The sequence below is a fragment of the Melanerpes formicivorus genome, unplaced genomic scaffold (assembly GCF_026170545.1).
Source record: "Melanerpes formicivorus ecotype bairdi unplaced genomic scaffold, bMelFor1.0.p_v2 SCAF_192, whole genome shotgun sequence".
In the NCBI taxonomy this organism is placed as follows: Eukaryota; Metazoa; Chordata; class Aves; order Piciformes; family Picidae; genus Melanerpes; species Melanerpes formicivorus.
In genome coordinates this window covers 428,350-453,153 of record NW_027142544.1, presented here as the reverse complement: position 1 = coordinate 453,153, position 24,804 = coordinate 428,350, and the positions used below count along the sequence as shown (strand labels likewise).

General features: G+C 48.2%; 1 protein-coding gene across 1 annotated transcript in view; it reads left to right on the top strand.

The window, feature by feature from the left end:
- The window catches only part of ARHGAP31 (Rho GTPase activating protein 31), an 87,336-nt gene extending 62,719 nt beyond the window's left edge, over positions 1 to 24,617 (top strand). The window contains 10 exon segments of the mRNA XM_068169551.1: positions 501 to 548; positions 550 to 584; positions 1,210 to 1,317; positions 3,438 to 3,583; positions 5,535 to 5,733; positions 7,428 to 7,552; positions 11,307 to 11,366; positions 12,676 to 13,302; positions 13,635 to 13,948; positions 16,249 to 24,617. Of these exon segments, the coding sequence (XP_068025652.1) occupies positions 501 to 548; positions 550 to 584; positions 1,210 to 1,317; positions 3,438 to 3,583; positions 5,535 to 5,733; positions 7,428 to 7,552; positions 11,307 to 11,366; positions 12,676 to 13,302; positions 13,635 to 13,948; positions 16,249 to 18,714 (4,128 nt within the window). The 3' untranslated portion in view covers positions 18,715 to 24,617.
- Positions 24,618 to 24,804: the final 187 nt, after the last annotated feature.

Below are 24,804 nucleotides of genomic sequence, written 5' to 3'. Positions count from 1 at the left end.
GCTGAGGGAGCTGGGGGCTGTTTAGCCTGGAGAAGAGGAGGCTCAAGGGAGACCTTATTGCTCTCTACAACTACCTGAAGGGAGGTTGTAGCCAGGTGGGGTTTGGTTTCTTCTCCCAGGCAACCAGCACCAGAAGAAGAGGACACAGTTTCAAGCTGCACCAGGGGAGGTTTAGGCTCGAGGTGAGGAGAAAGTTCTTCCCAGAAAGAGTAATTGGCCATTGGAATGTGCTGCCAGGGAGGTGGTGGAGGTCACCATCCCTGGAGGTGTTCAAGAGGGGATTGGATGTGGCACTTGAAGCCATGGTTTAGTGATGAGGTGTTGGGTGACAGGTTGGACCTGATGATCTCTGAGGTCTTTTCTAACCTTGTGGATTGTATGATCTGTTTCTAAGAGAGCATTCCCTCTGAAATAAGGTCTCTTGTGTGACTTTCCTTATTCCCTCTTCCTTTTTGCCTGAGTCCATTGCCAGGACAAACTCTTTCCTTGTGTCTCCACAGGAAGCAGTCTCACGCTTCCCTGAGGAGGAGCAGCTGGCCCGAATTCAAAAATGTCATCCAGGAACTCCCACCATCCCATTATAGGTGAGAACATTTCCACCCAAGTGCTGAGGAACAGCGTGCTGACTCTCAACATAAGGGAACATGAAACAATGCTGGAGTGAATCTCCAGAAGTCAGTTCCCAAAAGCTGTCTCACCATTGCCAAATCTGACAGCAGTTGACCTGCCATTTCAATGTCATTGAACAAAACCTTTGCTAGAGATTGACCAAGCCCCTCCCCGTGACACAGTCTGGCATCCTCCTTCCCTGGGCACTACCTGTGTGGCAGCCCTTGGCCAGTGTCCTGAATGATGGTGAGGAGAATTTCCCTCTGCTGGAGATGCTTGAGCAAGAGCTAAACTCTCAGCCTTTGCAGCATCCCACTCCCACCCATCCATCTGCCATCTTCTTCACACTCATCATGCTGAGGATTGTTTGGTTCTCACCCCATCCTTGGCCGCCCTAGAACACAGTTGTTCAGGCGCTCGGCTGCCATCCCATGCAAACGATGGTGTGGTAAATCCTCTCTCCTATGGGGCCTGTTCTGCCACTGCAGACACTGCTCTCCTTGAGGAAGGGACAACTCCTGGGGGCAGGGTTGGGTCTGAGCCTTGGTGCCTGGGTGGGCAGGCATCCAACTTTTAACACATTTTTCTCTCTTCATGCAGAACGCTGGAATACCTGATCAAGCACCTGACTCACCTGGCCTCCTTCAGCAACATGACCAACATGCACACCAGAAACCTGGCCTTGGTCTGGGCTCCCAATCTCCTCAGGTACAGCAGCAGAAAGTCTTTCATATAGAGCACCAAGTTGAGATCCAAGGGAGTTGCCAGCACCCGAGCCTGCAGACCCATCCCCTGAGGCAAATGCAAAAGCAGAACAACTGAAGGAAACAGAAGAGCAGAGAGAAGTTTCTAAAAGGAGAAAAAAAATCCCTGAGGTTGAATAATCTGAGGTTTTACTTGACAGCACTCAAGGAAGTTTGTGGTTTTCTGTGGTTCTTATATAAAAAAAAGAAGCTGTTGTTTGTGAATCGAGCACGTGGACTTAAAAATGAGGAATTAGCTCATCACTGTGGAACAGAAATGACATTCCTAGCAGTGTCAGGGCTTCTACAGAGGGGTGGGGAGAGACACCAAGGCTTGTGAGGTAGAGCAGCAGGACAATAATACCACAGGCTTGAGCAAAAGTGAGATGAGCTTGGTGGTCTTAAGATGGCAAGCTGGTGTCAGATCCCTTGCCCACCAGCTAATTCGTCACATTTGCTGTGCCTGGCACTCTGCTGGGAAGAGGCCAGATGGCATGCAGATGGAGGTTTGGTATGGTATGTTGTGGAGCAAAGAAGAACAAGAGAAAAATAGCATCTGGGGGGAAAAAAAAGAAATATTTTGTATCCTGCTGAATTGCCCTTCCTCATCCATCCCATACCTAGGTAGTGAGAGGAATGACCTAAGCATAGAGAGTCCAGGGCACGATGGGGGTCGAAGGCTGAGCTGATGTGGGGAGCCCCGGACTGGCATAGCAGAGGAAGGAGGGACATTGGCTAGAGAAGTCAGGCCTGAAAAAGCATTCCTTAGAGAGTTATCTCACCTTTTAAAACCACAAAGTAGGGGAGAGCCTACCTCTCCTAAGAGGACAGACTGAAAGAGTTGGAGACCCCTACCTCTCCTAAGAGGACAGACTGAAGGAGTTGGGGCTGTTCAGTCTGGAGAAGAGAAGGCTCTGAGGTGACCTAATTGTGGCCTTCCAGTATCTGAAGGGGGCCTACAGAAGGCTGGGGAGGGACTTCTCAGGATCTCAGGGAGTGATAGGACTAGGGGGAATGGAATGAAGCTGGAGGTGGGGAGATTCAGGCTGGATGTGAGGAGGAAGTTCTTCACCATGAGAGTGGTGAAACCCTGGAATGGGTTGTCCAGGGAGGTGGTTGAGGCCCCATCCTTGGAGGTATTTAAGCCCAGGCTGGCTGAGGCTCTGGCCAGCCTGATGTAGTGTGGGGTGTCCCTGCCCATGGCAGTGGGGGTTGGAACTAGATGATCCTTGTGGTCCCTTCCAACCCTGATTCTATGATACTGAATATCACAAAGTGACCTTTACTACTGAGATGTTTTCATTGTAGCATCAGCCCTTGTAAAGAACACCTAAAATCTGTTTCCTTTCCCATTTTGTTTTTCAAAGTACAAGTCTCAGGGAAGAGAAGAAAACAGCAAGAAATGCAACTGCAGTCTCCTTACAGGGTTATCCTCTTGGCAATGCCCCAAGCTATTATCTAACACACCAGTCATTAACTTTACAAAGGATCCATTGCCTAGAGATAATTTCTTCAGCAACACTTTGGCATGTCAAGATAAGGAATGTTTCTTTGCTGAGAGCAAGAGTGAGAATGTAGAGCTGCTGGGGGTCAGAGAGCAGACTACTGGGGGTACATGGCAAAGCACTGAAAAATATTGGAGTAGGGAACACTGAGCAGAGTTCTAAGGGATTTCACTGCGCGGTGATTGAAGCTTCAAGTAGGGATCTGGAAGCGGCATTTGAAGGCTCCTGTGTTGTCTTTAAAGCCCAGCTTTGAAACAGCTAAAAGAGGAGTAAAGAAAAATGGAACTTGAGAGCCAAAGATTATCTGCTGCTGAAGAGCATTAAAACTAAACAGGGAAAATAGCACAAGCAGGAGAGAAAATAACAGAGGTGGCAGAGAAAGTAGAGCAAATCATTTTTACAAGAACCAAAGGGCACAGAGAGCATCAGGACCTGTGAGAGAATGAGAGCAAGAGGTGGTGCAGCAAGAGTGGGGAAAACATACCTGTTCAAAGTCTTGCAAGAAGAAAGCTGCTCTGTCCTTCCTGGAGGCTGTGTGTGTGTCAATGTTGATTACTAGCATACCTCTTTCCTCATGCAGGTCAAAGGAGATTGAGGCAGTTGGCTGCAATGGGGATGCAGCTTTCCTGGAGGTGCGAGTGCAGCAGCTGGTGATCGAGTTCATCCTGAACCATGTGGATCAGATCTTCACTAACAACAGAAAAGACAGCTCTGCAGAGAACATTGGTAACAGCCTCCCTGAACCACTCCATGTGTCACATGCCATGTACTCCCTCTCTATCTGTACCCCTTCAACTAATATTTCAAGCATGTTTCAAGCTCATGTTTTTCATGATCTCACCTGGCTTAACCCTTTCCACCAAAAACAAAAGACCAATTGATTCCTTTTCCCTCCTGGTCTAAGCTTGCTTTCTAAGCCCATCAGCCATAGCTTCTTTCTAAACCCATCAGCCATAGCTTCTTTCTAAGCCCATCAGCCATAGCTTCAATTCTTTTCTCAGGCTTCCCCAGTTATAATACCTCATACTGATGTTACCTGCCCTGCAGCCACCATACCCACCCAAGTCAGAGGCCACACTCCCACAATAACAAGCTTGTGTTCTAAAACCTGATGGCTTATACCTGGGGACATTTTATAAAAGACATTTATTTTCTGGGATATCAACTGTTTTCTGAGGTGCTGACTTTGGTATTTAGTGACATGTTTGTTGTCAAAAAGCTTTTAAGACTGAGCAGTGAGAGAGACCTTAGAATAGAATAGAATTAACCAGGTTGGAAAAGACCTCAGAGATCATCGAGTCCGACCTATCACCCACCACCTCATGACTAACCCTACCTCACCATAAGCCCTGTTTATATAACAGCCATCAGGATGACTGTAAAGGAAGACTTTACAGTAAATAGAATAGAATAGAATTAACCAGGTTGGAAAAGACCTTCAAGATCATTGAGTCCAACCTATCACCCAACACCATCTAATCAACTAAACCATGGCACCAAGCTCCCCATCCAGTCTCTTCCTAAACACCTCCAGTGGACAAATCAGCAGAGTCCAACATGATGGCATTCAACAAATCCAAGTGCCAGGTGCTGCACGTTGGTCACAACAACCCCATGCAGTACTACAGGCTGGGGTCAGAGTGGCTGGAGAGCAGCCAGGCAGAAAGGGACCTGGGGGCACTGGTTGATAGTAGGCTGAACATGAGCCAGCATTGTGCCCAGGTGGCTAAGAAGGCCAATGGCATCCTGGCCTGCATCAGGAACAGTGTGGCCAGCAGCAGCGGGGAAGTCATTGTGCCCTGTACTCAGCACTGGTTAGACCACACCTTGAGTCCTGTGTCCAGTTCTGGGCCCCTCAGCTTAAGAAGGACATTGAGAGACTTGAAAGTGTCCAGAGAAGGGCAATGAGGCTGAAGAGACGTTTGGAGCACAGCCCTGTGAGGAGAGGCTGAGGGATCTGGGGTTGCTTAGCCTGGAGAAGAGGAGGCTCAGGGGACACCTTATTGCTGTCTACAACTACCTGAAGGGAGGTTGTAGCCAGGTGGGGTTTGGTATCTTCTCCCAGGCAACCAGCAGCAGAACAAGAGGACACAGTCTCAAGCTGTGCCAGGGGAAGTGTAGGCTGGAGGTGAGGAAAAAGTTCTTCACAGAGAGTTGTTAGCCATTAGAATGTGCTGCCCAGGGAGGTGGTGGAGTCACCATCACTGAGGGGCACTTGGTGTCATGGTTTAGTAGTCATGAGGTGTTGGGTGACAGGTTGGACTTGATGATCTTTGAGGTCTTTTCCAACCTTATTGATTCTATGGTTCTATGATTCTATGATAATCTGGGAAGGTGGGAAGGAAGGGAGGGAGGGGGGAAGGAAGGAAAGATAAAGGGAAATGTGTGAATCTTGGTCAGTTTGGGGGCTGCCTCTTTCACACTGGAGCCTGTACTCCAAAGGCAGCAAGTCTGTGCAGTGCAGCCGTGGACTGCTCAGCACAGCTCCTGCTGAGAATGCACTGAAATGGCTAAGGTTGCTGGGGAGATGAAAGACTTATCTGACAAAAAGCCTCTCTCCCTGCACGTGCCACTCCTTTCCCCCCTCTGCAGGAGATGTTTCACTCAAATGAAGACATGAAGCTCTTGCCTTCATCTCTCCTCACCCCAGGCTGGAATGTATTTTCTTGCTTTTCAGAGAGCACATTGGCTGCAAAAAGTCTGACCCTCCCCTCGGCCTCCCTGCCAATGAAACTGGTGAGCCTGGAAGAAGCTCAGGCACGGAGCCTGTCTGCCTCCCACCCTGCTCGGAAGGAGAGGAGAGAGAACAGCTTGCCTGAAATTGTCCCTGTAACTGGGTCCCTCTTCCACACAGTTGTTGACCTCCCTGACAGCAAGTAAGTGCCCAGAGGAGTGTAAAAGTAGAACCAGAAGAGTGGGGTCTCCCCAGCATGATTGGAGATGAGACTTTTGTTAGTGTGATAACCCCACACCTGCAGCATGAATCGATATCCACCATCAAGAGAAAAATCTGTGCCCTTCTCAAAAGAGGCACAGCTGCTTCTGAGCAGCATTGCAGTTGCTGGGTTCATAGCTCCACCACTTCTCATCCCTCCACTGGGACAGAACCTCACAGACTTCCTGCAGGAGGAATTATTTTCCTTTGCATCTTTGTGTCAGGTTAGGATTTGGTTAAACATGGGTTGAGGATGGAGCAGGTCTGGACATAGCTCTTCTAAGGGTTCCACCTGCTGGTGGCTGATCCATGGCCTGTTCTGCTTCATCATCATCCATGTTCCTCTGTACTCAGTCAAGCAGCAAGGTGAATGTTCACTCCTAGCATGGAAAGGTATTGACATAGTGCCACCTATGCCTGTGTGAGGAGAAAGAGTCCAATTTCAGCTGAGGTTGCTGCAGTTGTTGGCTCTGCTGCCCAGCACAAGTATTTATCTATTGGTCTATCTATCTTTTAATATATGGCCACTCTGCTGTCTGGTTCTGGGAGATTATAGCAGGAGGATCATTAATCTACTGACCCATGAAGCACCAGAGCAAAGATATTTATTTGCACTTGATAAATTGGAGGAAATAAGGAGCCATCCAACAGGAGTACTGGCAAGAGGACAAGACATGAGGGTGCATTTCTCACCTGAAGAGAACAATCCTATCCCCAACATATTAATCCTCTTTGTAGGACTGGTTTGTGCTCTTCTGAGTACCAATCAGAAGGAAAAGCAGAACTGCAGAGGTAGAAAGCCCATTATGGAACGTGAGACGAGGAGATAAGAGGGTTCTTGCTTTGGTAAAGGGGAGTTTGAAGCATGAGTCAGAGTGGGTATGCGCAGGAACTGAAACACAACTTCATGCAGTAATATGCATAGAAGAAGACTGGCTTGAGGATTAGTAGCCTCTTTTTGTTGGAAGTTAGGATTTCCACAGGGACAGGGAACTGGTGTGCCACTTGCTCTGGCAGTTCTGAGAAATTGCTTTAATTCCCTTTCCCCTCCTCCATTTGGATTAGTATATTATACTTGCATGTGATCATACAGCACCTATGATTAAAGTAATGTTGGCCTGAGAAACATTAATAGCTGGTTTGTATAAGGGATCCTTTGATTTTTTTTCATCATTCACCAAAAACTAAAAGGCCTGTGAACTTTAAAGGACAGCTCTGTGCACCAAGAAACAGTTCCCTCAGTTCTCTGGAACTTATCTTGCATTCTGTCATTACAAACCCGTTTAAAAGGCAAATTTTCTTCACTCTACTGCGAGATAGTTCCAGCTGTGGAAGCCTCTCCTTTCTGGAGACACAAGCATGGTTGATTGCTCACACCTTTGCTGTGGCATGATGCCAGAGCCAGCTCTCTGAAGGGTTGGTTTGGGTGTCTTTCCATCCAATCAGCAACACAGATCAATCACGTACAGAAAAGGAAGAGCTCGTTGTGCAGCTGTGCCTTGCATGCCTGAGAACTGAAAGACGTGAGAAAAGAGGGACAGAGTTGAGGAGAGAAGGCTCAGAGGCTTGGGTGGGACATTGAGAAGATGAAAGTCTTTGGGGTTTGCTACCCTCCTCAGCCCTTTTTCCTTCCAGGAGAAAATTATCAACCAAGTCCAAGAAATGGAAGTCGATATTTAACTTGGGCCGCTCTGGCTCGGAGTCAAAGTCTAAGCTGAGTCGCAACGGCAGCGTCTTCGTAAGGGCACAGAAGCTCTCTGGTAAGAACACACCTTTTCCCTAAAGGATTTCTCCCTGCAGCTTTCTCCTGCAATACTGACAGCGTGGGACAACCTGCATCTACATGGGAATAGAATAGAATAGAATAGAATAGAATAGAATAGAATAGAATAGAATAGAATAGAATAGAATAGGAATAGGAATAGGATCAACAAGGTTGGAAAAGACCTTTGAAATCATCAAGTCTAAACTATCACCCAACACCATCTAATCAACTAAACCATGGCACCAAGCACCCCATCCAGTCTACTCCTAAACACCTCCAGTGATGGTGACTCCACCACCTCCCTGGGCAGCACATTCCAATGGCCAATCTCTCTTTCTGGGAAGAATTTCTTCCTAACATCCAGCCTAAATCTCACCTGGTGAAGCTTGAGTCTGTGTCCTCTTGTTGTGTTGCTGGTTGCCTGGGAGAAGAAACCAAACCCCACCTGGCTACAACCTCCCTTCAGGTAGTTGTAGAGAGCAAGGAGGTCTCCCCTGAGCTTCCTCTTCTCCAGGCTAAGCAACCCCAGCTCCCTCAGCCTCTCCTCACAGGGCTGTGCTCCAAACCCCTCCCCAGCTTTCTTGACCTTCTCTGGACACCTTCCAGCAAGTCAACATCTTCACTAATAAATACCATTAGGCTTCAGATAGTCTAATGGGCTTGGGTTTGTTGCCTGATTTCCTGCACATCTCATTTTCATATGATGTGAGAAGCACTGTTTCAGGAGGATATGCCAGACAGTTACAGTAAATATTCCATTTTGGTATGTGATAAATAGGCTCCCATTGCCCAGCTGTCAAGCTTGGTGACTAGAAAATGCTATGTAGGTTTGAGTTAGTCATAATATCATAGTATCATAGTATCAGTCAGGGTTGGAAAGGACCTCAAGGATCACCTAGTTCCAACCCCCCTGCCATGGGTAAGGACACCCCACACTAGATCAGCCTGGCCAGAGCCTCAGCCAGCCTGGTCTTAAACACCTCCAAGGATGGGGCCTCAACCACCTCCCTGGACAACCCATTCCAGGGCTTCACCACTGTCATCTTGAAGAACTTCCTCACGCTTCCAGCCCAGCCAGCCTCTGGCTCACAATGTACCTTACACAACACTGGGTGAAGGGCTGTCCTTCCAGGAAAGAGTATTAAAGAACCAACTGTATCCAGTGTCTTTGTGAAAAACAAGGTGACAAGAGTCCCTATTGCTTGAAGCTCTCAATAGAGTGAGGAAAGTGATTTCTCTTGCACATTTTATGAGAGAGAAGCTGTCTTTTCTCTTGGCTGGAATCCCAAGTTCTAGCCTCTGCTGAGCGGCAGTCTCTTAAACACCCAGCTTCCTAGAAAATCACATTGGCAGTGCGAGTTCCCAGCATTCAGAAATGATGACTCAAGTTTGGAAGACCATGAAGTTGACTGAAAAGTAATCACAGTTTCTAAAAGAAAGCATATCCTTTTTTTTTTACCTGCTTTCATCTAGAAGTATCTCAGGTTGATGCAGCCCAGATTTTCTTAGTGTCTCCAAATCAAATCTCCATTTCTCCAAATCCTTCTTAAAGAGGGTGATAAAGGTCAAATTATTTTAGGTAAACTTAGAATCATAGAATCAATAAGGTTGGAAAAGGTCTCAGAGATCATCCCAAGTATTTCATTAGATGCATTATCATTAGTTGCTATCAATAAAATAAGTCTGGGCCTGGTCCCCAAACCAAGAATCAACTGAAATGGCTGGTTGTGGCTTGTAAGGGACAGTCCTTTCCACAAGACTTTAATGATCTGTGTCCCTTGGTTCATTCATGGAGAAAAGGAAGCTCAGGGAATCAAAGAATGATAGAATCAATAAGGCTGGAAAAGACCTCAAAGATTATCAAGTCCAACTTGACACCCAATACCTCATGACTAACTAAACCATAGCACCAAGTGCCACATCCAGTCCCCTCTTGTATACCTCCAGGGACAACAACTCCATCACCTCCTCAGGCAGCCCATTCTAATGGCCAATTACTCTTTCTGGGAAGAACTTTCTCCTCAACTCCAGCCTAAACTTCCCCTGGTGCAGCTTGAGACTGTGTCCTCTTGTTCTGGTGCTGGTTGCCTGGGAGAAGATACCAACCCCCACCTGGCTACAGCCTCCCTTCAAGTAATTGTAGACAGCAATAAGGTCTCCCCTGAGCCTCCTCTTCTCCAGGCTAAACAATCTTGTGACCCCAGGAGCTGGCATTGGAAGGAGCATTACCAAACACTGCATAACATTTAACACTGGCAACCTCACCTACCACCACATATAAGAGAAGCTGTATGTGGATCAAAAGTGTGAAGCCAGCTGCTTGACCTAGCTCTTTTGGACCCCTTCCTTCCCCAGTGTTTTTGTGTTCACAGATGGCCTTACATATGATGCCCATGGCAGACCTCAAAATAGCTCTCCATCTTATTTTGATCATGGGTTCACCTGCTCAACTGGATAAAGAATTCTGTCCAGAAGCAGTGCTATCTCAAGGATGCCCAGGAATGCCTGCAGCCCAGTGATCACGGGGAGCAAGCCTTGTTCCAAACCCAGCCAGTGCTGTGGGACAGGAAGCTATACATTTTCACCAGCAGAAATCCAAAACTGTGTGCAGAGATTTAGGCACTGAGGCAGTGTTTTTGAGAAGCAGTACTTCAGTGCTGCTCTGTATTTTCACCTGCTTTCTGCTTACAGCCTAATGTGAGGAAACAGCTGAACCTGCTGTTGAGACTCGGTACATACTTTTACACCCTGTGTCCATGCACCTGAGCCTGCAAGCCAAATTAAATGCAAGCTTCACAGCTTGAATTCTGTTCCTCTGGGTAAGCAGAGACAGTGCTCAATACATCATGCCATATGAGTGCAAAAGGTAGCCAGGACTCCATATAAATGCCACAAATAGCTGGAGTTGCTCCTATGCCCATGTGAAAGTCAGTACCAGAAGCCTTAATTATATGACAGCCAACAAGCTTGCTCACATTCTGCCTTACCTACTTTGTGCAACACTGTGCACAGCAAACTATGCTCCCAGACATTTTCCAGAGCTCCACAGACCCTTTTTTGGACTGCCAGAGGCTAACTTGGCCTCCCAGCTAGCTACCTCCCCCCTCCATGTCCCCTTTTCAGAGCAGCTGGCAGCAGCTACGTGCTTCCAGAGCCTCACAGGAGCAGGCTTGTAGAGTGGTGACAAGGAGTGACTTGCTTCTGGACAATCAAGTCCAGTGAGGATGACTGGGAAAATAGGCTGCTTACTGCCCTCATCAATTTCCTGCTGCCTTGCTGGAGGCAAGGTATGCTCAGGCCAGCCAAAGACCCTGGGAGTGCAGCACAAAAATAACTCACCATTTGCTATCAGGAAGGTGAGAAGGTGTTTATGTCCATTTAGTTAAAAAGTCCCCACAGCCAACAGTATGCCTCCACTTGGGGAGGGTGGTGGCACATAATAGCTCTGGGGGTGCTTAACTGCTTCACAGTGGAGATGGTGTTGACTGGTCGGGTTAAGTATAGCTCTCCACATGTCCAGCAGGTGCAAAGCTGTTGTTAGCACTAGCAGATCCCCAGCTGTGTGGACAAGTGTTGTGGGTAATAAGGCACATGGTGTGGATACAGGGGTGGGGGGAATGCTTGGGAACAGCAAATAAATCTGCTGCCTGCCTGGCGTGCTGCTCGAGCGGCAGCATTTGGTCTTTATGGGCTGAAACCTGCAAAGCCTCAGAATCTGAAGCCTCCTTCTGAACCTCATTTTTCCACAGAGAAAGCAACTATTCGGCCTGCCAAGAGCATGGATTCGCTGTGCTCCCTGCCAGTGGAAGGTGAGACACCAGTAGCCTGATACAGTAAGGGGGCAGGGTTGCTCCTCTGCACTCTCAGCTCGCCCCCATGCTTATGTGAAGGCACCTGGGGGCTGTTTCTTTGCTTACCTCACCACGCTGTGTATCTTTGTACTCTCATGCTACAGCTGCTGACATGTGCCCCCATCTTTATGGGCATGTATATTTTTTTCACTCTTTTCTGTGTCTTCTGTAGACTCACAGAATCATTTCAGTTGAAAAAGACCTTTAACATTCATAGATTCATAGAATAGTGGAGTTGGAAGGGACCTTAAAGATCATCTAGTCCCAACCCCCAGGTCATGGGCAGGGACACCTTCCACTAGACCAGGTTGCTCAAGGCATTATCCAACCTAGCCTTGAACACCTCCAGGGAGGGGTCATCCACAACCTCCTTGAGCAACCTGTTTCAGTGTCTCATCACCCTTACTGTAAAGAATGTCTTCCTGATATCTAGTCTAAATCTGCCCTTCTCCAGCTTCAATCCATTCCCTCTTGTCCTATCACTACAAGCACTTGTAAAACATCCCTTCCTGGCTTTCTGGAAGGCCACTATAAGGTTCAAGCTGAACAGCCCCAGCTCTCTCAGCCTACCCCCATAAGGGAGGCACCCCAGCCTTCAAATCATTTTCATGGCCTCCTCTGGACCCACTTCAGCAGTCTGATGTCCCTCCTATGCTGGGGGCATCAGGTCTGAACACCGTACTCCAGGTGGGGTCCCAGGAGAGCAGAGTAGAGAGGGAGAATCACCTCCCTCATCCTGTTGGTTACACTACCCTTGATGCAGCCTAGGACAGGGTTTGCCTTTTGGCCTGCAAGCATACATTGCTGGCTCATGCTGATCATGGAGTCTATGGTGTATGCACCTGAGAGTTACCTCTGTGCCTGTCTGCATCTGTATTAGCAGTGGGATTGGTTTGGTTTCATTCTTGGTTATTCCAGGCACCAAATTCCCATTCATAAGTGACAGGCAAACAAAGCCTGGAGCTATGATCTTTGTGGGCAGTGCCCTAGACTTGGCTGCACCTGATTGAGTGGCCTCTAATAAAAGTCTCAGGTGATTTCCACTGCACAGCATCCTATCCAGCCCTGCCTGCCCAGTTTGAAGCAGGCCCCGGGGCTAAAGCCTGGAAGATCTTCAGTGTCTGCTGTCCCCATCTCTCTGGGGAAATATAGGTGCTCATCAGGGCAGGACTCACCCCTGAAAGGACTGGAGAGGGCTCCTCACACAGGAAGGTTCTTTACTAATGCTTTACCTCCCACTGAGTTGCTCCTATTTTCCCTTCTCTAGGGGAGGATGAAAAGAGCAGGTTCAAACGGGCAGTGACTACTGGAGGCTTTTTCGTTCCTGTGATGAAGATACGGACAGGAGGCACAGGCAGCTCGTATGACCTCAGCAAGGAGAACGAGTGGGAGCGGGAAGGATCTGCCCTGGGGGCCAAAGGAAGCTCAGAGCTGAGCGGGGAGAAAGGTCTCCCCCGGCCACTGCAGGCAAAGTCACCTCCTGAGCAGCTGAAGGTTTTCCGGGGAGCAGAGGATGCTGAAAATGAGCAGACTTCCCCCAAAGGGGGTCGCATGTTCTACACCTCTGAAACAGCTGCCAAGTCAGGCTTCCCAAGCAGCCTCTTTCCCTTGGAGGCTTCCCCTCGTCACCAGAGGAAAGCCCTGAACATCTCAGAGCCTTTTGCTGTCTCTGTTCCCCTGAGGGTATCTGCAGTCATCAGCACCAACAGCACGCCTTGCCGTGTGCCAGCCAAGGAGAAGCTTTCCCTTTCCAGCCTGGAGGAGCTGTCCTCTCTGGTGGCTGAGAGCACGAACCCCTCTGCCCTGGAAGCAGGGACTCACACCAAGACAGAGCAGATGCCAGAGCAGAAGGAAAGACAGCCAGGGCCCGCCCTGCCAGCAGCAACATCCAGAGGTAAAAGTGCGTTAAGGGGTGGGATGTGGAACTTTTGTCAGGCTCCTGAAGGTGCCCTGCAGCTCAGTGGTGTGGAGGTTGCTCCAGCCTGCTCTTGTGGCAGGAAGGAGACTAAGCTATAGCAGGGTGGGTGTTGACAGCAGCAGGTCAGGCTGGTGTTTGTTGCCCTAATGAGACTGGGGAGGTGGGTGGTCTCCCAGCAACCTCCTGCCATGCCCAAAGGGAGCTCTTCAACTCTGTTAGTTGGCATTGGGTTGAAACAGCAGTGCTTGGTGTCAGAGCACGTTTTCAGACACAAGTTCTTACATTGCTCATTTGTCTTTCTGATCCAGGCTCTCACCCTGAGGAGTTGGTGTCAGCCAGGAAACCTGAATCCTTAGAAAGTCCACAGCCAGCAGCAGAAAATCAGGAGACATTAAATGGGCAAAGCAGCTGCACAAGCAAGACCAGCAGCCCCCAGCAAGCCTCAGAAGAGAGTCCTGCCTTGGAGAAAACAGCAGCCACAGAGCCTCATACAGGAGAGCTCCCTGCAAGCAAGGCAGAGCAAGGACAGCTCAAGACAAAGGATATCTCCTCAGGAGGAGGCTGTGGCCAGCAGGAGATTGAGCCAGCTAAGACAGAAGAAGGGTCACACTTAAGAGATGTGGTAAGGAAGAAGGCATGAGATAAAAGAAAGGAGACAACGTGGTGGTGGTGAATGGGAGGTTGTTTAAAGCTTCATTGGTGTCCTTAGTCATGAAAACTCAGCCTGTGACCTAAGCTAAGCAGGGCCAAGGGCCAAAAGCTGACTGTGTACTGATTTCACTGCTGCCCATATGACCTTCTGGTCACTTACCTTTACACAACTACCTACTGTCCTATTTTAGTCTTCATTGCATGTAACTGTATGACTGCAGTCAGTCTGATCTGTCTACTCAGGCTCTCCAGATGTGATACTGTAGATAGAATAGAATAGAATAGAATAGAATAGAATAGAATAGAATAGAATAGAATAGAATAGAATAGAATAGAATAGAATAGAATAGAATAGAATAGAATTAACCAGGTTGAGATCATTGAGTCCAACCTATCATCCAACACCATCTAATCAACGAAAACATGCAACCAAGCACCCCATCCAGTCTCTTCTTAAACACTTCCAGTGATGGTGAATCCACCACCTCCCTGGGCAGCACATCCCAATGGCCAATCTCTCTTTCTAGGAAGAATTTCTTCCTCACATCCAGCCTAAACCTCCCGTGGTGCATCTTGAGATTTTGTCCTCTTGTTCTGGTGCTGCTTGCCTGGGAGAAGAGACCAACCCTCACCTGGCTACAACCTCCCTTCAGGTAGTTGTAGGGAGCAATAAAGGCTCCCCTGAGCCTCCTCCAGGCTGAGCAACTCCAGCTCCCTCAGCCTCTCCTCACAGGGCTGTGCTCCAAACCCCTCCCCAGCTTTGTTGCCCTTCTCTGGATACCTTCCAGCAACTCAACATCTTTCCTAAACTGAGGGGCCCAGAGCTAGACGCAGAACTCAAGGTGTGGCCTAACCAGTGCTGAGCACAGGGCACAATGACTTCCCTGCTCCTGCTGGCCACACTCTTCCTGATGCAGGCCAGGATGCCATTTGCCTTCTTGGCCACCTGGGCACACTGCTGGCTCATGTTCAGCTGCTGTCAACCGGTACCCCGAGGTCCCTTTCTGCCTGGCTGCTCTCAGCCACTCTGACCCCAGCCTGTAGCCTGTTCAGATGTGTGAGAATTTTGGCCCATGTTCTCTGGGTTCCCCCTGTACTTTTGCTGTCCCATTTGTCCTGCACAGTCTGAACAGTTGAGGGGTTTTGTTTGATTTTTTTTCCCCCTTCCATTCTCTAAAAAAAAAAAAATTGTCATTATTTTTGCCTCCTCTGTATTTCTAGTGAAGCTTTTCCACCAAGTTTCTTGCAGCAATACTCATCTCTGGACAGCTATTTAAAGCCTCTTGGCATAGCTCCCCGGTAGATTATTCATCCCAGTTCATGTGCAGTTTTGGGAATGTAGGTCCTCTGGTGAGGCCAAGCGAGCCTGAATGGGAAGAGAGGAGAAACAGGCAGAGACATTCCAGCTCCTCATTCACCTCCCTCTTTCAGTACATCTGTCCAGACCTCGTTTTGGCTGCACCTCAGATCTTCTCCATAAACCCACTTGTTTATAGATGTATTTCCTTCCTTGTACTTGCAGCAGTCACTGTGTGTGCACCCATGAGTGTCTGCATCCAGAAGCCTCTATATCCTAACAGGGCTGCTTGGGGACTGTGGTGGTTTGAGCCTTAACTGGGACTTAAGAGCTCAGATGGGGGCAAGGCTGAGAATCCCTCTCCCGCTCCCCCCTCCTCTTTCCTCTTTCCCAAAAGAAAGGGAAGGAGCAAATCCACCATGAAATAATTTGGATTTGGCTTGGAAGTAGAGAGGTAAAGAATTTTCTTTAAACAGTATATATATAGAGATATAGATATAGATAGATAGATATAGATATAGATATACAGATATACAGATATATAGATAAAGATATATAACAATAACAGGTAGGGTTCACAAGGGTAAGGAACAAGGATAGATGGGAAAAAAAGAAATATAAAAGACAAAACCAGTCCTTTGGAGAGGTGTGGATGTAGCAGGGAGAAGGATCATCCCTGACCACAAGGCAGAGAAGCAGGAAGCCAGCAGCAGTCCTTGTCCAGGCAAAGTCAGGGGCCAAGAGAGCTAATGGCTGCAGTGTCCTCCTTTTTATAGGCTTGCTGGACAGGGAGGGGGAGTGGAACAGACTAACTTAGTTTCCCAGGGGGCAAACACCCTCCAGGGAGGGCAAAGCTCTCACAAGCCCTCCCCCCCTGCTTTCAGGAAGGGCATAACCCATCACAGGGACAATGAAAATATTTTTTACTGGTATGTTGTGAGCTGCTTGTTCATAGCATTACTTCTATTTTTCAGCCTGAGGAGGACTCTGCAAATGCCCTTCTGGAACCATTGTGGCCAGAGATACAGCAGGAACTGAAAATCATCGAACCTGAAGAAGAGCTCTCGCTCTTGCCAACAGCTGTCCCCAGAATGGGCCTAATTTCTGAATCCCCTTCTTCAGTACAAACAGGTAGTTCATCCTCAGGTCCAGGGCAGAGTCCAACATTACTGGAGCAGAAGTCTGCAAGCAAAACACCACAGATAGCAACTCAGATGCCTTTATTTGGTGCCACCAGCATGGAAAGACAGGACAGCCTCCCTAACTGTCAGTCTGATGTGGTTGCACAGCAGAGCTGTGCTTCAGCCCTGCCCAGACTGGGTCCTCTTCTGAGTGGCACAGCTGCATCAAAGAACCACCACCCAGTGGTGAACAGCAGGAGTGAATGTCTCACTCCTCCCCTGGACTGGAAGCTTCACAGTCAATCAGAGTTTAATGATATTTCCCCAAGTGATGTACTTCCTTGTTCCAAAGAAGCATGTTCAGATTCAGGGAGAGAAAGAGATAGGACTTGCCAGCTGCAGGAAAAAGATGGCCTTTCCAGAGCCCAGACTCAGAGGGAAAAGCCTGAGGTAATGACTGATGATGAAAGGGACACATTCTCCTCCAAGGCACTGAGTGGAGCTGGAATCCAAGAGCTGAAGGAGGGCAATGCTGTTATCAGAACCCATGACACTGGTGACCAGGACGATGAGGACACATGGACAGATAATGTGCAGGGCTTAGAACTTGTGGAGCCCTGGGAGGATCACCAGTGGGTTACAAGTCCACTCCACTCCCCCACCTTCAAGGACATTCAGGAGAAGATGATACAGGGGTTTCAGCCACAGAGCCAGAGAGCAGAGACAGGCCTCTCTCTGAGACCACGCTTCAGTCGCAGCCTCTCCCTGGACAGCAAAGACACAGTGATGAGTCTATGGACTATCCCTTTCTCTTTCATAGATGTCACTGACCAGCAGCAACCATGCAGTGACATTCTGCCAGTGACTTGTGAGCTGCCCAAAACACAGCCCTTTCCCCCCTCTAGTCTGTGCAAATCTAAGCAAGATGAGAATGACACATATCCTCCAGAAGAATCTTTGAAACCCGAGGAGCTGAGGTACCCCCTCGGCAGAGAGGAAGCACCAGCTGAGAAAGAAAGGCCCTCCAGAATCCCTCTTTCAGAGCCAGGGGAAAAGAAAGTGGGTGTGAGTGAAGAAAACCTTTGGAGCTCAAAGCCTGAGCTGTCTTTACAATACAAAAATAGTCCAGGAAGTTTGTCACAGTCAAAGAATACCAAGGAGGAGTTATCCTTGTCTCAGGACACTGCCCTGGGAGGAGAGACTGTTACCAAAGCATCATGCTCTGCCACTGACTCACAGCTGAGCAATAAAAGTGAAGAAACACCTCGCAAGCTGAAGACTAGGCCATCGTCCCTCAACTTGGACTCACTCCTTCCAGCCCCAGATTTCTTCACGTTTGATAGCCTGTCCAAGCCCTCTGCCCCTGGGAACCTCCTGTATGGACAGAAAGAAGTAAAATGCAGTGATTCTGTCCCATCCCTGCCGACTGCCTGCCCTGCTGCCCACAAAGGTGTTTCCTGGGGGTCCCATTTCAATGCCCACATGGATCTAGACTTGGACTATCTGGCAGTGGCCCACGCCACCACTGGCCGTCGTAACTCTGCCCCTGTCAGCGTGTCAGCAGTTAGGACCTCCTTTATGATCAAGATGTGCCAGGCTAGAGCAGTGCCTGTGATACCACCCAAGATTCAGTACACCCAGATCCCCCAGCCCCTGCAGGCTCAGAATGCCACTCCATCAGCAGAGAAGAAGGAAGCAGAAGCCAAGCAGGCTGTCAGGCAGACACAGCGGGTGGCATGGAGTCACCTGGAGGCCCCCAAGAGCCCGCTGACGGAGAAGAAAACCAAGGCAGAGAAAGAAAACAGCGACCCAGCTCAGAAGGACTCACCCTGTCCTTGGCACAGCAGCCTTGGTTCTCCACTGGAGCCTTCTCAGACCAGTCATTACCCTGCTCTGGACGCCCCAGTTCTGCGCCGAAAACGCACCTCTGAGGGGGAGACAGCTGGCGATAACCCACAGTCCTCAAAGATGGAGAGGCCATCAGGGTTCTCCAAGCCTTCCTATCGATCTAGGCCCGGGAGGCCCCAGAGTCTGATTCTCTTCAGTCCCCCTTTCCCCATTATAGACCACCCCTCCTCTTCAGCAGACTCTAGGGTGATGTTGTCGCCCATAAGAAGCCCCACTCAGACCACCTCTTCAGGTTCCATCTGTGGCGATCTGTCCGAGACGTCGCGGACGACGCCCGAGGGAGTGACACTGCGGAACAAAATGACCATTCCCAAGAATGGGCAGAGGCTGGAGACTTCTACCAGCTGCTTTTACCAGCCTCAGAGGCGCTCTGTGATTCTGGATGGACGAAGTGGGAGGCAGATAGAATAGCAGCCTGCTCCTTTTACTCCTTTCCTGTGGTTGATGGCATTGGGAGCGTTCAAGACCAACTCTGTTGCCATTTTGCTACTGTTTGGTGCAAGATGGACCCAAATCCTTTCAGCTTTCTGCAAAGCATTTTGTTATGGAGGGTCATAGTCTCTTTGTCTTGCTTTTCCTTCCCTTTTCTCACCCCTGCTTACTCCCTCACTCTCTGCCTTTTTGTCTATTTTTGTGTAAGCCAGTCCCAGGGAACTTGCATTTTTTTCATGTTTACTGTTAACAAGCCCTGTGAAAGTCTCATCTTCCCTATGGAAAAAGCAAAGGACAAATAAATCTGGGTATAACTAGATAATAGGCCTGGGAGGAAACACTGTTTCAAAGCATTGCAGCCCAGGGCACAACATCTGCTGATGGAGGTAAGTCCAGATGTTTGGGATCTCCTTCCTTTGCTTCCCAGCTGCCAGTGAAGGACCACGAATATCCATCTCAATTGTCTGATGTAGGCAGTGTAAATAAGCAGTGCAGGAGGCTGGGGAAAGCTGAAGAGGAGATCACAGAATCATAGAATCAACAAGGTTGGAAAAGACCTCAGAGATCATCAAGTCCAACCTATCACCCATCTCATGACTACTAAACCATGGCACCAAGTGCCACATCCAATCCCCTCTTGAACACCTCCAGGGATGGTGACTCCACCACCTCCCTGGGCAGCACATTCCAATGGCCAATTACTCTTTCTGGGAAGAACCTTCCCCTCACCTCCATCCTAAACCTCCCCGGCACAGTTTGAGACTGTGTCTTCTTGTTCTGGTGCTGGTTGCCTGGGAGAAGAGCCCAACCCCCACCTGGCTACAACCTCCCTTCAGGTAGTTGTAGACAGCAATAAGGTCTCCCCTGAGCCTCCTCTTCTCCAGGCTCAACAACCCCAGCTCCATTAGCCTCTCCTCACAGGGCTTGTGCCCTATGATAATTCTGCCATGAGCAAGTCACTCAAGGTGTGAGACATTCAAGGATGGTCCAGTAACAAACATAAGACGTGAAGGCACTGCCTCTAGCTCTTATCCCTGCATCAAAGATATGCTCTTTCCAGCGTGTGTAAGGGCTGGAACCAAAGTCACTGGGCAGGAAACACCTAGCTGTTCTTCTAATCTTCCAAGTCCTGCTCATGGGTTTTGGTGTGCTCAGCCATACCTTCCTTGGGCTGACAAGTTCTGTGTGGCTGGGGAATGAGCGTGCGGCTGGCCGTCCAGTGGTAGAGGCTTCTTAGGCCGATAGCAATGAAAGCAAAGCTGTGCTCATAACAAGGGCCAGTATCAACTGTTTTCACCATTGCTTGAAGCCAGATGACACCTTTGCAACTATCTTCAGCTGTGCTCCATGCTACCAACAACAGAGAAAAGCGAGAGAATCTTCTGATCTGCATGTCCTTAGGCTATTGCTGGCTTGCACCCTGACTGACATATCTTTGACCCTTGGTCTTTCATTGCCACTATGTGGCATATCCCCAGGTGCTGCTTCTTTTAAACTTCCTCCCCCTGTGATTTTACCCTTTTTCTCTGAGAACATGTCTGGTTGTCATCTCCTTGGCCCTCACTGCTTTCCAATTGATTAAGAATATGACAATGAGGGTGATTGTGGGGCTGCAGAACAGATTGCGACCAATATATTTAAGAGGGGGACTTGGAGGGTGGCAGAGCAGTGGAACAGGCTGCCCAGAGATGTTGTGGAGTCTCCATCTCTGAAGGCATTAAAAACCCACCTGGACATGTTCTTGTGTCATTTACTCTAGGCTATCTTGCTCTATCAGGGGTGTTGAACTAGATGACCTTTAGAAGTCTCTTCCAATCCCTACCATTCTGGGATTCTCTGTGTGTGTGTGTGTGTGTGTGTGAGGGGCTGTTCACATAAGCAACACCTGCCACAGAAATAGAACCAAAGCTTCTTTTTGAAAGCTTCTAACTCTACATTCAACACTGGCTCATCAATTGCCTGTTGTATGACCACAGGCAATTGCAAAGTCATGCACAGCCCATGTTGTTGCCCAGTTGCTGTTAAGAGTCACTAGTGACTACAGGTGAGACAGGAACACAGGTGTTGCTGCCGGCACTGAGGTTGTCCCTTCAATGGTGCTTGCAGGGACCATAACTGATGGAGATGCCTGAGCCTGTAGGCCTGCAGATGGGTATTATGGTCCATAATTCAAGCAGTAACTGAGCATCTGGTAGGAAGTGTGACAGCCACTGAGCATCAGTCAGAATTTCTCAATGGGTGTATGTTTAATTGCTTTGTTGTGCTTTGTTTTGCTTTGCTTTGCTTTGCTTTTTGCTTTTAAGGACTGTCATTTTCACATTGTTAGCAAACTCAACCCGTGGTCTGTGCTGTATGTACCACTTAATTACTGTCATTGTGGCTGGAGAGCCCAGAGCCCATATGGTGCTTTCTCTGCACTCTTTGATTGCCGAAGTGGAAAGATGACGCAGTACTTTTGAGGAGTTCTGGACCCACAAGATGCAAGGGAGGTATCTGCAGCAGAATTTCCTCCTACCATAGCCAAAGGGAGTGGAATAAAACAAGAAGGATTTTCCAAGTCACCAGTTTCAGTCTTTGATCCTCCCCACTATACTCCTTCCTCACTGAGAGGAAACAGAGATGACAACCAAGTCTGTGCTGTCAGCTTCATTGAGGGAAGACCAGACAAGAGCCTGCAGTTCTTATTGGGGTCCATGTTCTCTCACAGCTCTCAGCTTATGCTTTTCCTGGGCAAGCTGTGGCCAGCAGGTCCAGAATCTGTGACAGTTCTGTCATCATCCTCCAATTAAACCTAGGGCATTTCCCATCCTCCATGCTCCTCATCATTAGCACAGGCCTGTGCCTACGTGGCACCAAAATGCCCTTTTTTTTGCTGCCTCACGGGAAAGCTTTTAACCACCACAGCTAGGTCAACGGCAAACGGCTTGGGAAGGTGTGATATGGGGGGGACTGTGGTAAGGCTTTAGAGAAAGAAAAAGGTGTGGAAATGATGCCCAGATTTATTGTTTTTTGGCATTGACAAAATAGTTTAGTTTGGACAGGGATTTATAGTTTGGACAAGGATTGATAGCCTCTCAGTTCCTACAGGTTTTGTCTGCCAGGGCATCTAGAAAGGAGCCAGCAAACTCACGGGGAAATGTGTTGAAAGAAAAAGTAAATGTGATGAAACCTTGGCACCTTAAAACCCCTGTTTTATTTTTACCCTTTTTCCCCCCCCCCTTCCTTCTTACTCTCCTATAAACTGATCCACAAACAAGCAATGAGGTCTGGCAATCTGTGTATGATACACTGTCTCCACCCCTAAAAGCGCTCCGGTAAGCAGTAGTGCTTTTGGCATAAGTGGTAGAACTCCTGCAATACAAAATGAGTAGAGAGCTTTACTTCATATTAAAAATCAGCTTTAACTAACATCTGTATTCAGACTATACTTTTAAGGGTGTGTCAGAAACAGGTCCCAGGTCCTGGAGTTCAATTATGCAGAGATGCTGTAACAACATCTGTCTTCTGTAGCTCGATCTCACCTCTACCTGCAATTTACTTTCCAGCCTTCAGCTAGTGTAGCAAACTTCTAAGAGCCTAGCCAAACAGGCTTAATGCAAACACATCACCACAGTTCTGTGGGTTTGTATCAAGAGCACTGAGGTAAAGCCCCAGATCCAGCAGAGCTGAGAGCACTCACTTAGTTGCAACGTGACCATTGCACAGGCGCAAGGATTCCCAGCTCAGACTTCTGCGGAGTTTGCAATGCTTCACCATGGATCCATGTTGAGACTGATAGTTGCAGTCACCTTCAAGGGCCAGAGGCTGATAGCTGGAAAGAGTCAGAGGACAGAAACCATCTCTCATTGAAAGGTGCTGTGTGGTTGGATTTTCCTGAGACCAAACTTTATTAAGCCCTTCTGTGAGGTCTCATTCAGGGGCAGACCTGACATCATCCTTCCTTCAGAGTCCTAAGGTTGTCTTCTGCCATCCTGCAGCAGCAGGCTGAACCTGAGACTGGAAGCTCTTCTGAAGCTCAGGGGTTTTGCAGTGGTACATTGTGAATAATAAACTCCTGCCCTCCAACCCAACCTTGCAATACCAGAGGTTTTAAGAAAAGATTCTGGGGGTATTTGCTTGGTTTGGGTTTGCCTTTTTCTGTGAAGTGCTGTGGAGAGTGGTAGATCAGATTTACAGGTGATGAACCCAGGGCAGATGCTGTAGTTCTGTACACAGGAGGGCAAAGTCTGGTGTTAGGGAAAAGACCCACCCAAACAGACTGTGACACCAGTTGCAGCTCTGCAGGGATCATTTCAGGGATCCTGCAGCACACTTCAATCTGTCTGAAACTGTGAAGAGTGTAAAAAGCCATTCCCAAGTTTGCCAATGTCCCCGGTCCCAGTCGTGACGTGACATCACCAACACGTGTTGCAGGTGGACTTTTACCAATGGGAGACAAGTGATGGGATGTCACACTCCCAATGTATTCAGGGAGGTTGTGCAGCTTCTCCTGAGTGTAACTCAGAGGAAAATGGCTGGGCTGGCAAAAATAGGAAGCCTCTGATGGAAAGGCAGGACGTGGATAATGCCAGCTTATGTGGAGCTGCCTTCTGAGCAGGAGAGTAAATAGAAGCGAGGATTGTATTTTGCCTTGTAAACCACATTCATGTGAGCTGTCCATCCTGTTACTGTCACTTCAGGAATACTGAAGAGCTTCTTTGTTCACCTTTAAAGCTCAAGTGGAACTGCAGTCTGAATTAGAGAGCATCCATAAAGCCCTGCAACATTTTCCCTCATCCAGAGTCCAAGTGGTGCAATTAAAGTCTTTTTTTTCCCTTTCTTTATGAGTTCTGAAGTAACTGTAGTGGTGAATATTGTGTTAAAATTATATATATAAATATATATATATATATAAAAGAACATTTTATATAAATGTATTAAAAAGGAAATGTAATTAAAATGAAGGAATGGCTGAAACAGAATCATGCACATCTGTGTAACTTGGGCTGATGCATGGAACAGTTTTCTGCTGCCACTTTGGTAGCACCAAGGGTGGAAGATCAGCTGGCTTTTTGCCCAGAGAAGAGAAGCTAATGAGTTCTGGCTAATCTCTGGTGGGCAGAAGGTCTGAATCTGCTTCCCTGAGCTGGATCATGTCCCTGGAGAGGAGGGATGAGATCAGGGAAGACCAGAGAGCAAGGACTGATTGGGCTTTAAAGCACAAGCTCCTCCGTAGTCCTTGAGAATGCAAACAAATCTACTGAGCATATATTACCTTTCAAGCATGCCCAAGTTTTGCAGCTGTTCCTTTTGCTCCTCTCCACCTCTAGAAAAAAATAATAAATAAAGTAAATCTAGATGTGGGGGGGAGAAGGCTCTGCCTGATCCTGATACGATTTACCTTCTGCTTGTTCCTAATCAATGTAAAAGCCTTGTGAAGACTAATTCTGCTCCAAGAAGGAATAGAAAGCTTGCCACTGAAGTCAACTGAAGATGGAGCAGGACTTTAATAGCCCTGGAAAGGAAGGATGGCAGGGGGCAAGTGCTTCCTGAGGGCTCCATGCAGCAGTCCAGGTCATTGAACTTCTTCTCGTAGGCACTGGTCCCCTCTGAAATACTATTTGCTGCCAGGTTAAGGGAAGGGCTGGAAGTCAAACACTGTGAAAAGGACTATCCCCATCCCACTGGCCCCAGTTTGTGACTATTTGTCCTGCTAGCTCTGATGAATGTTATTTTTGTTAAGCTTTGTTTTCTGTGTGGACTTGCCTGCTTATGTGCCTTATTACTTAGAAAAACAACAAAAGGAAAAAAAATTCCAACAGAGAAAAAACCAACAAAGAACAAAAAAGTGATGTTTGGCCAGGTCTCAGCCATGAGATTAAACTGGAGTTTTTATAAAACCACACCTGTGCTCTAGTGATGCTTTGGAATGGTTCTTCCTCCTGGATTTGGTTTGCAAATGCAGTGCAAATGCCTTTGTCTTCCTCTGACGTGAGGTCTGAACCCTTCTTTTGTTGCTGTGTGAGAGGCCACGACACCAAGCTATGTTTGTCTGGGTTTAGACTGTGGGGATAAGGGTTAGGGTCTGAC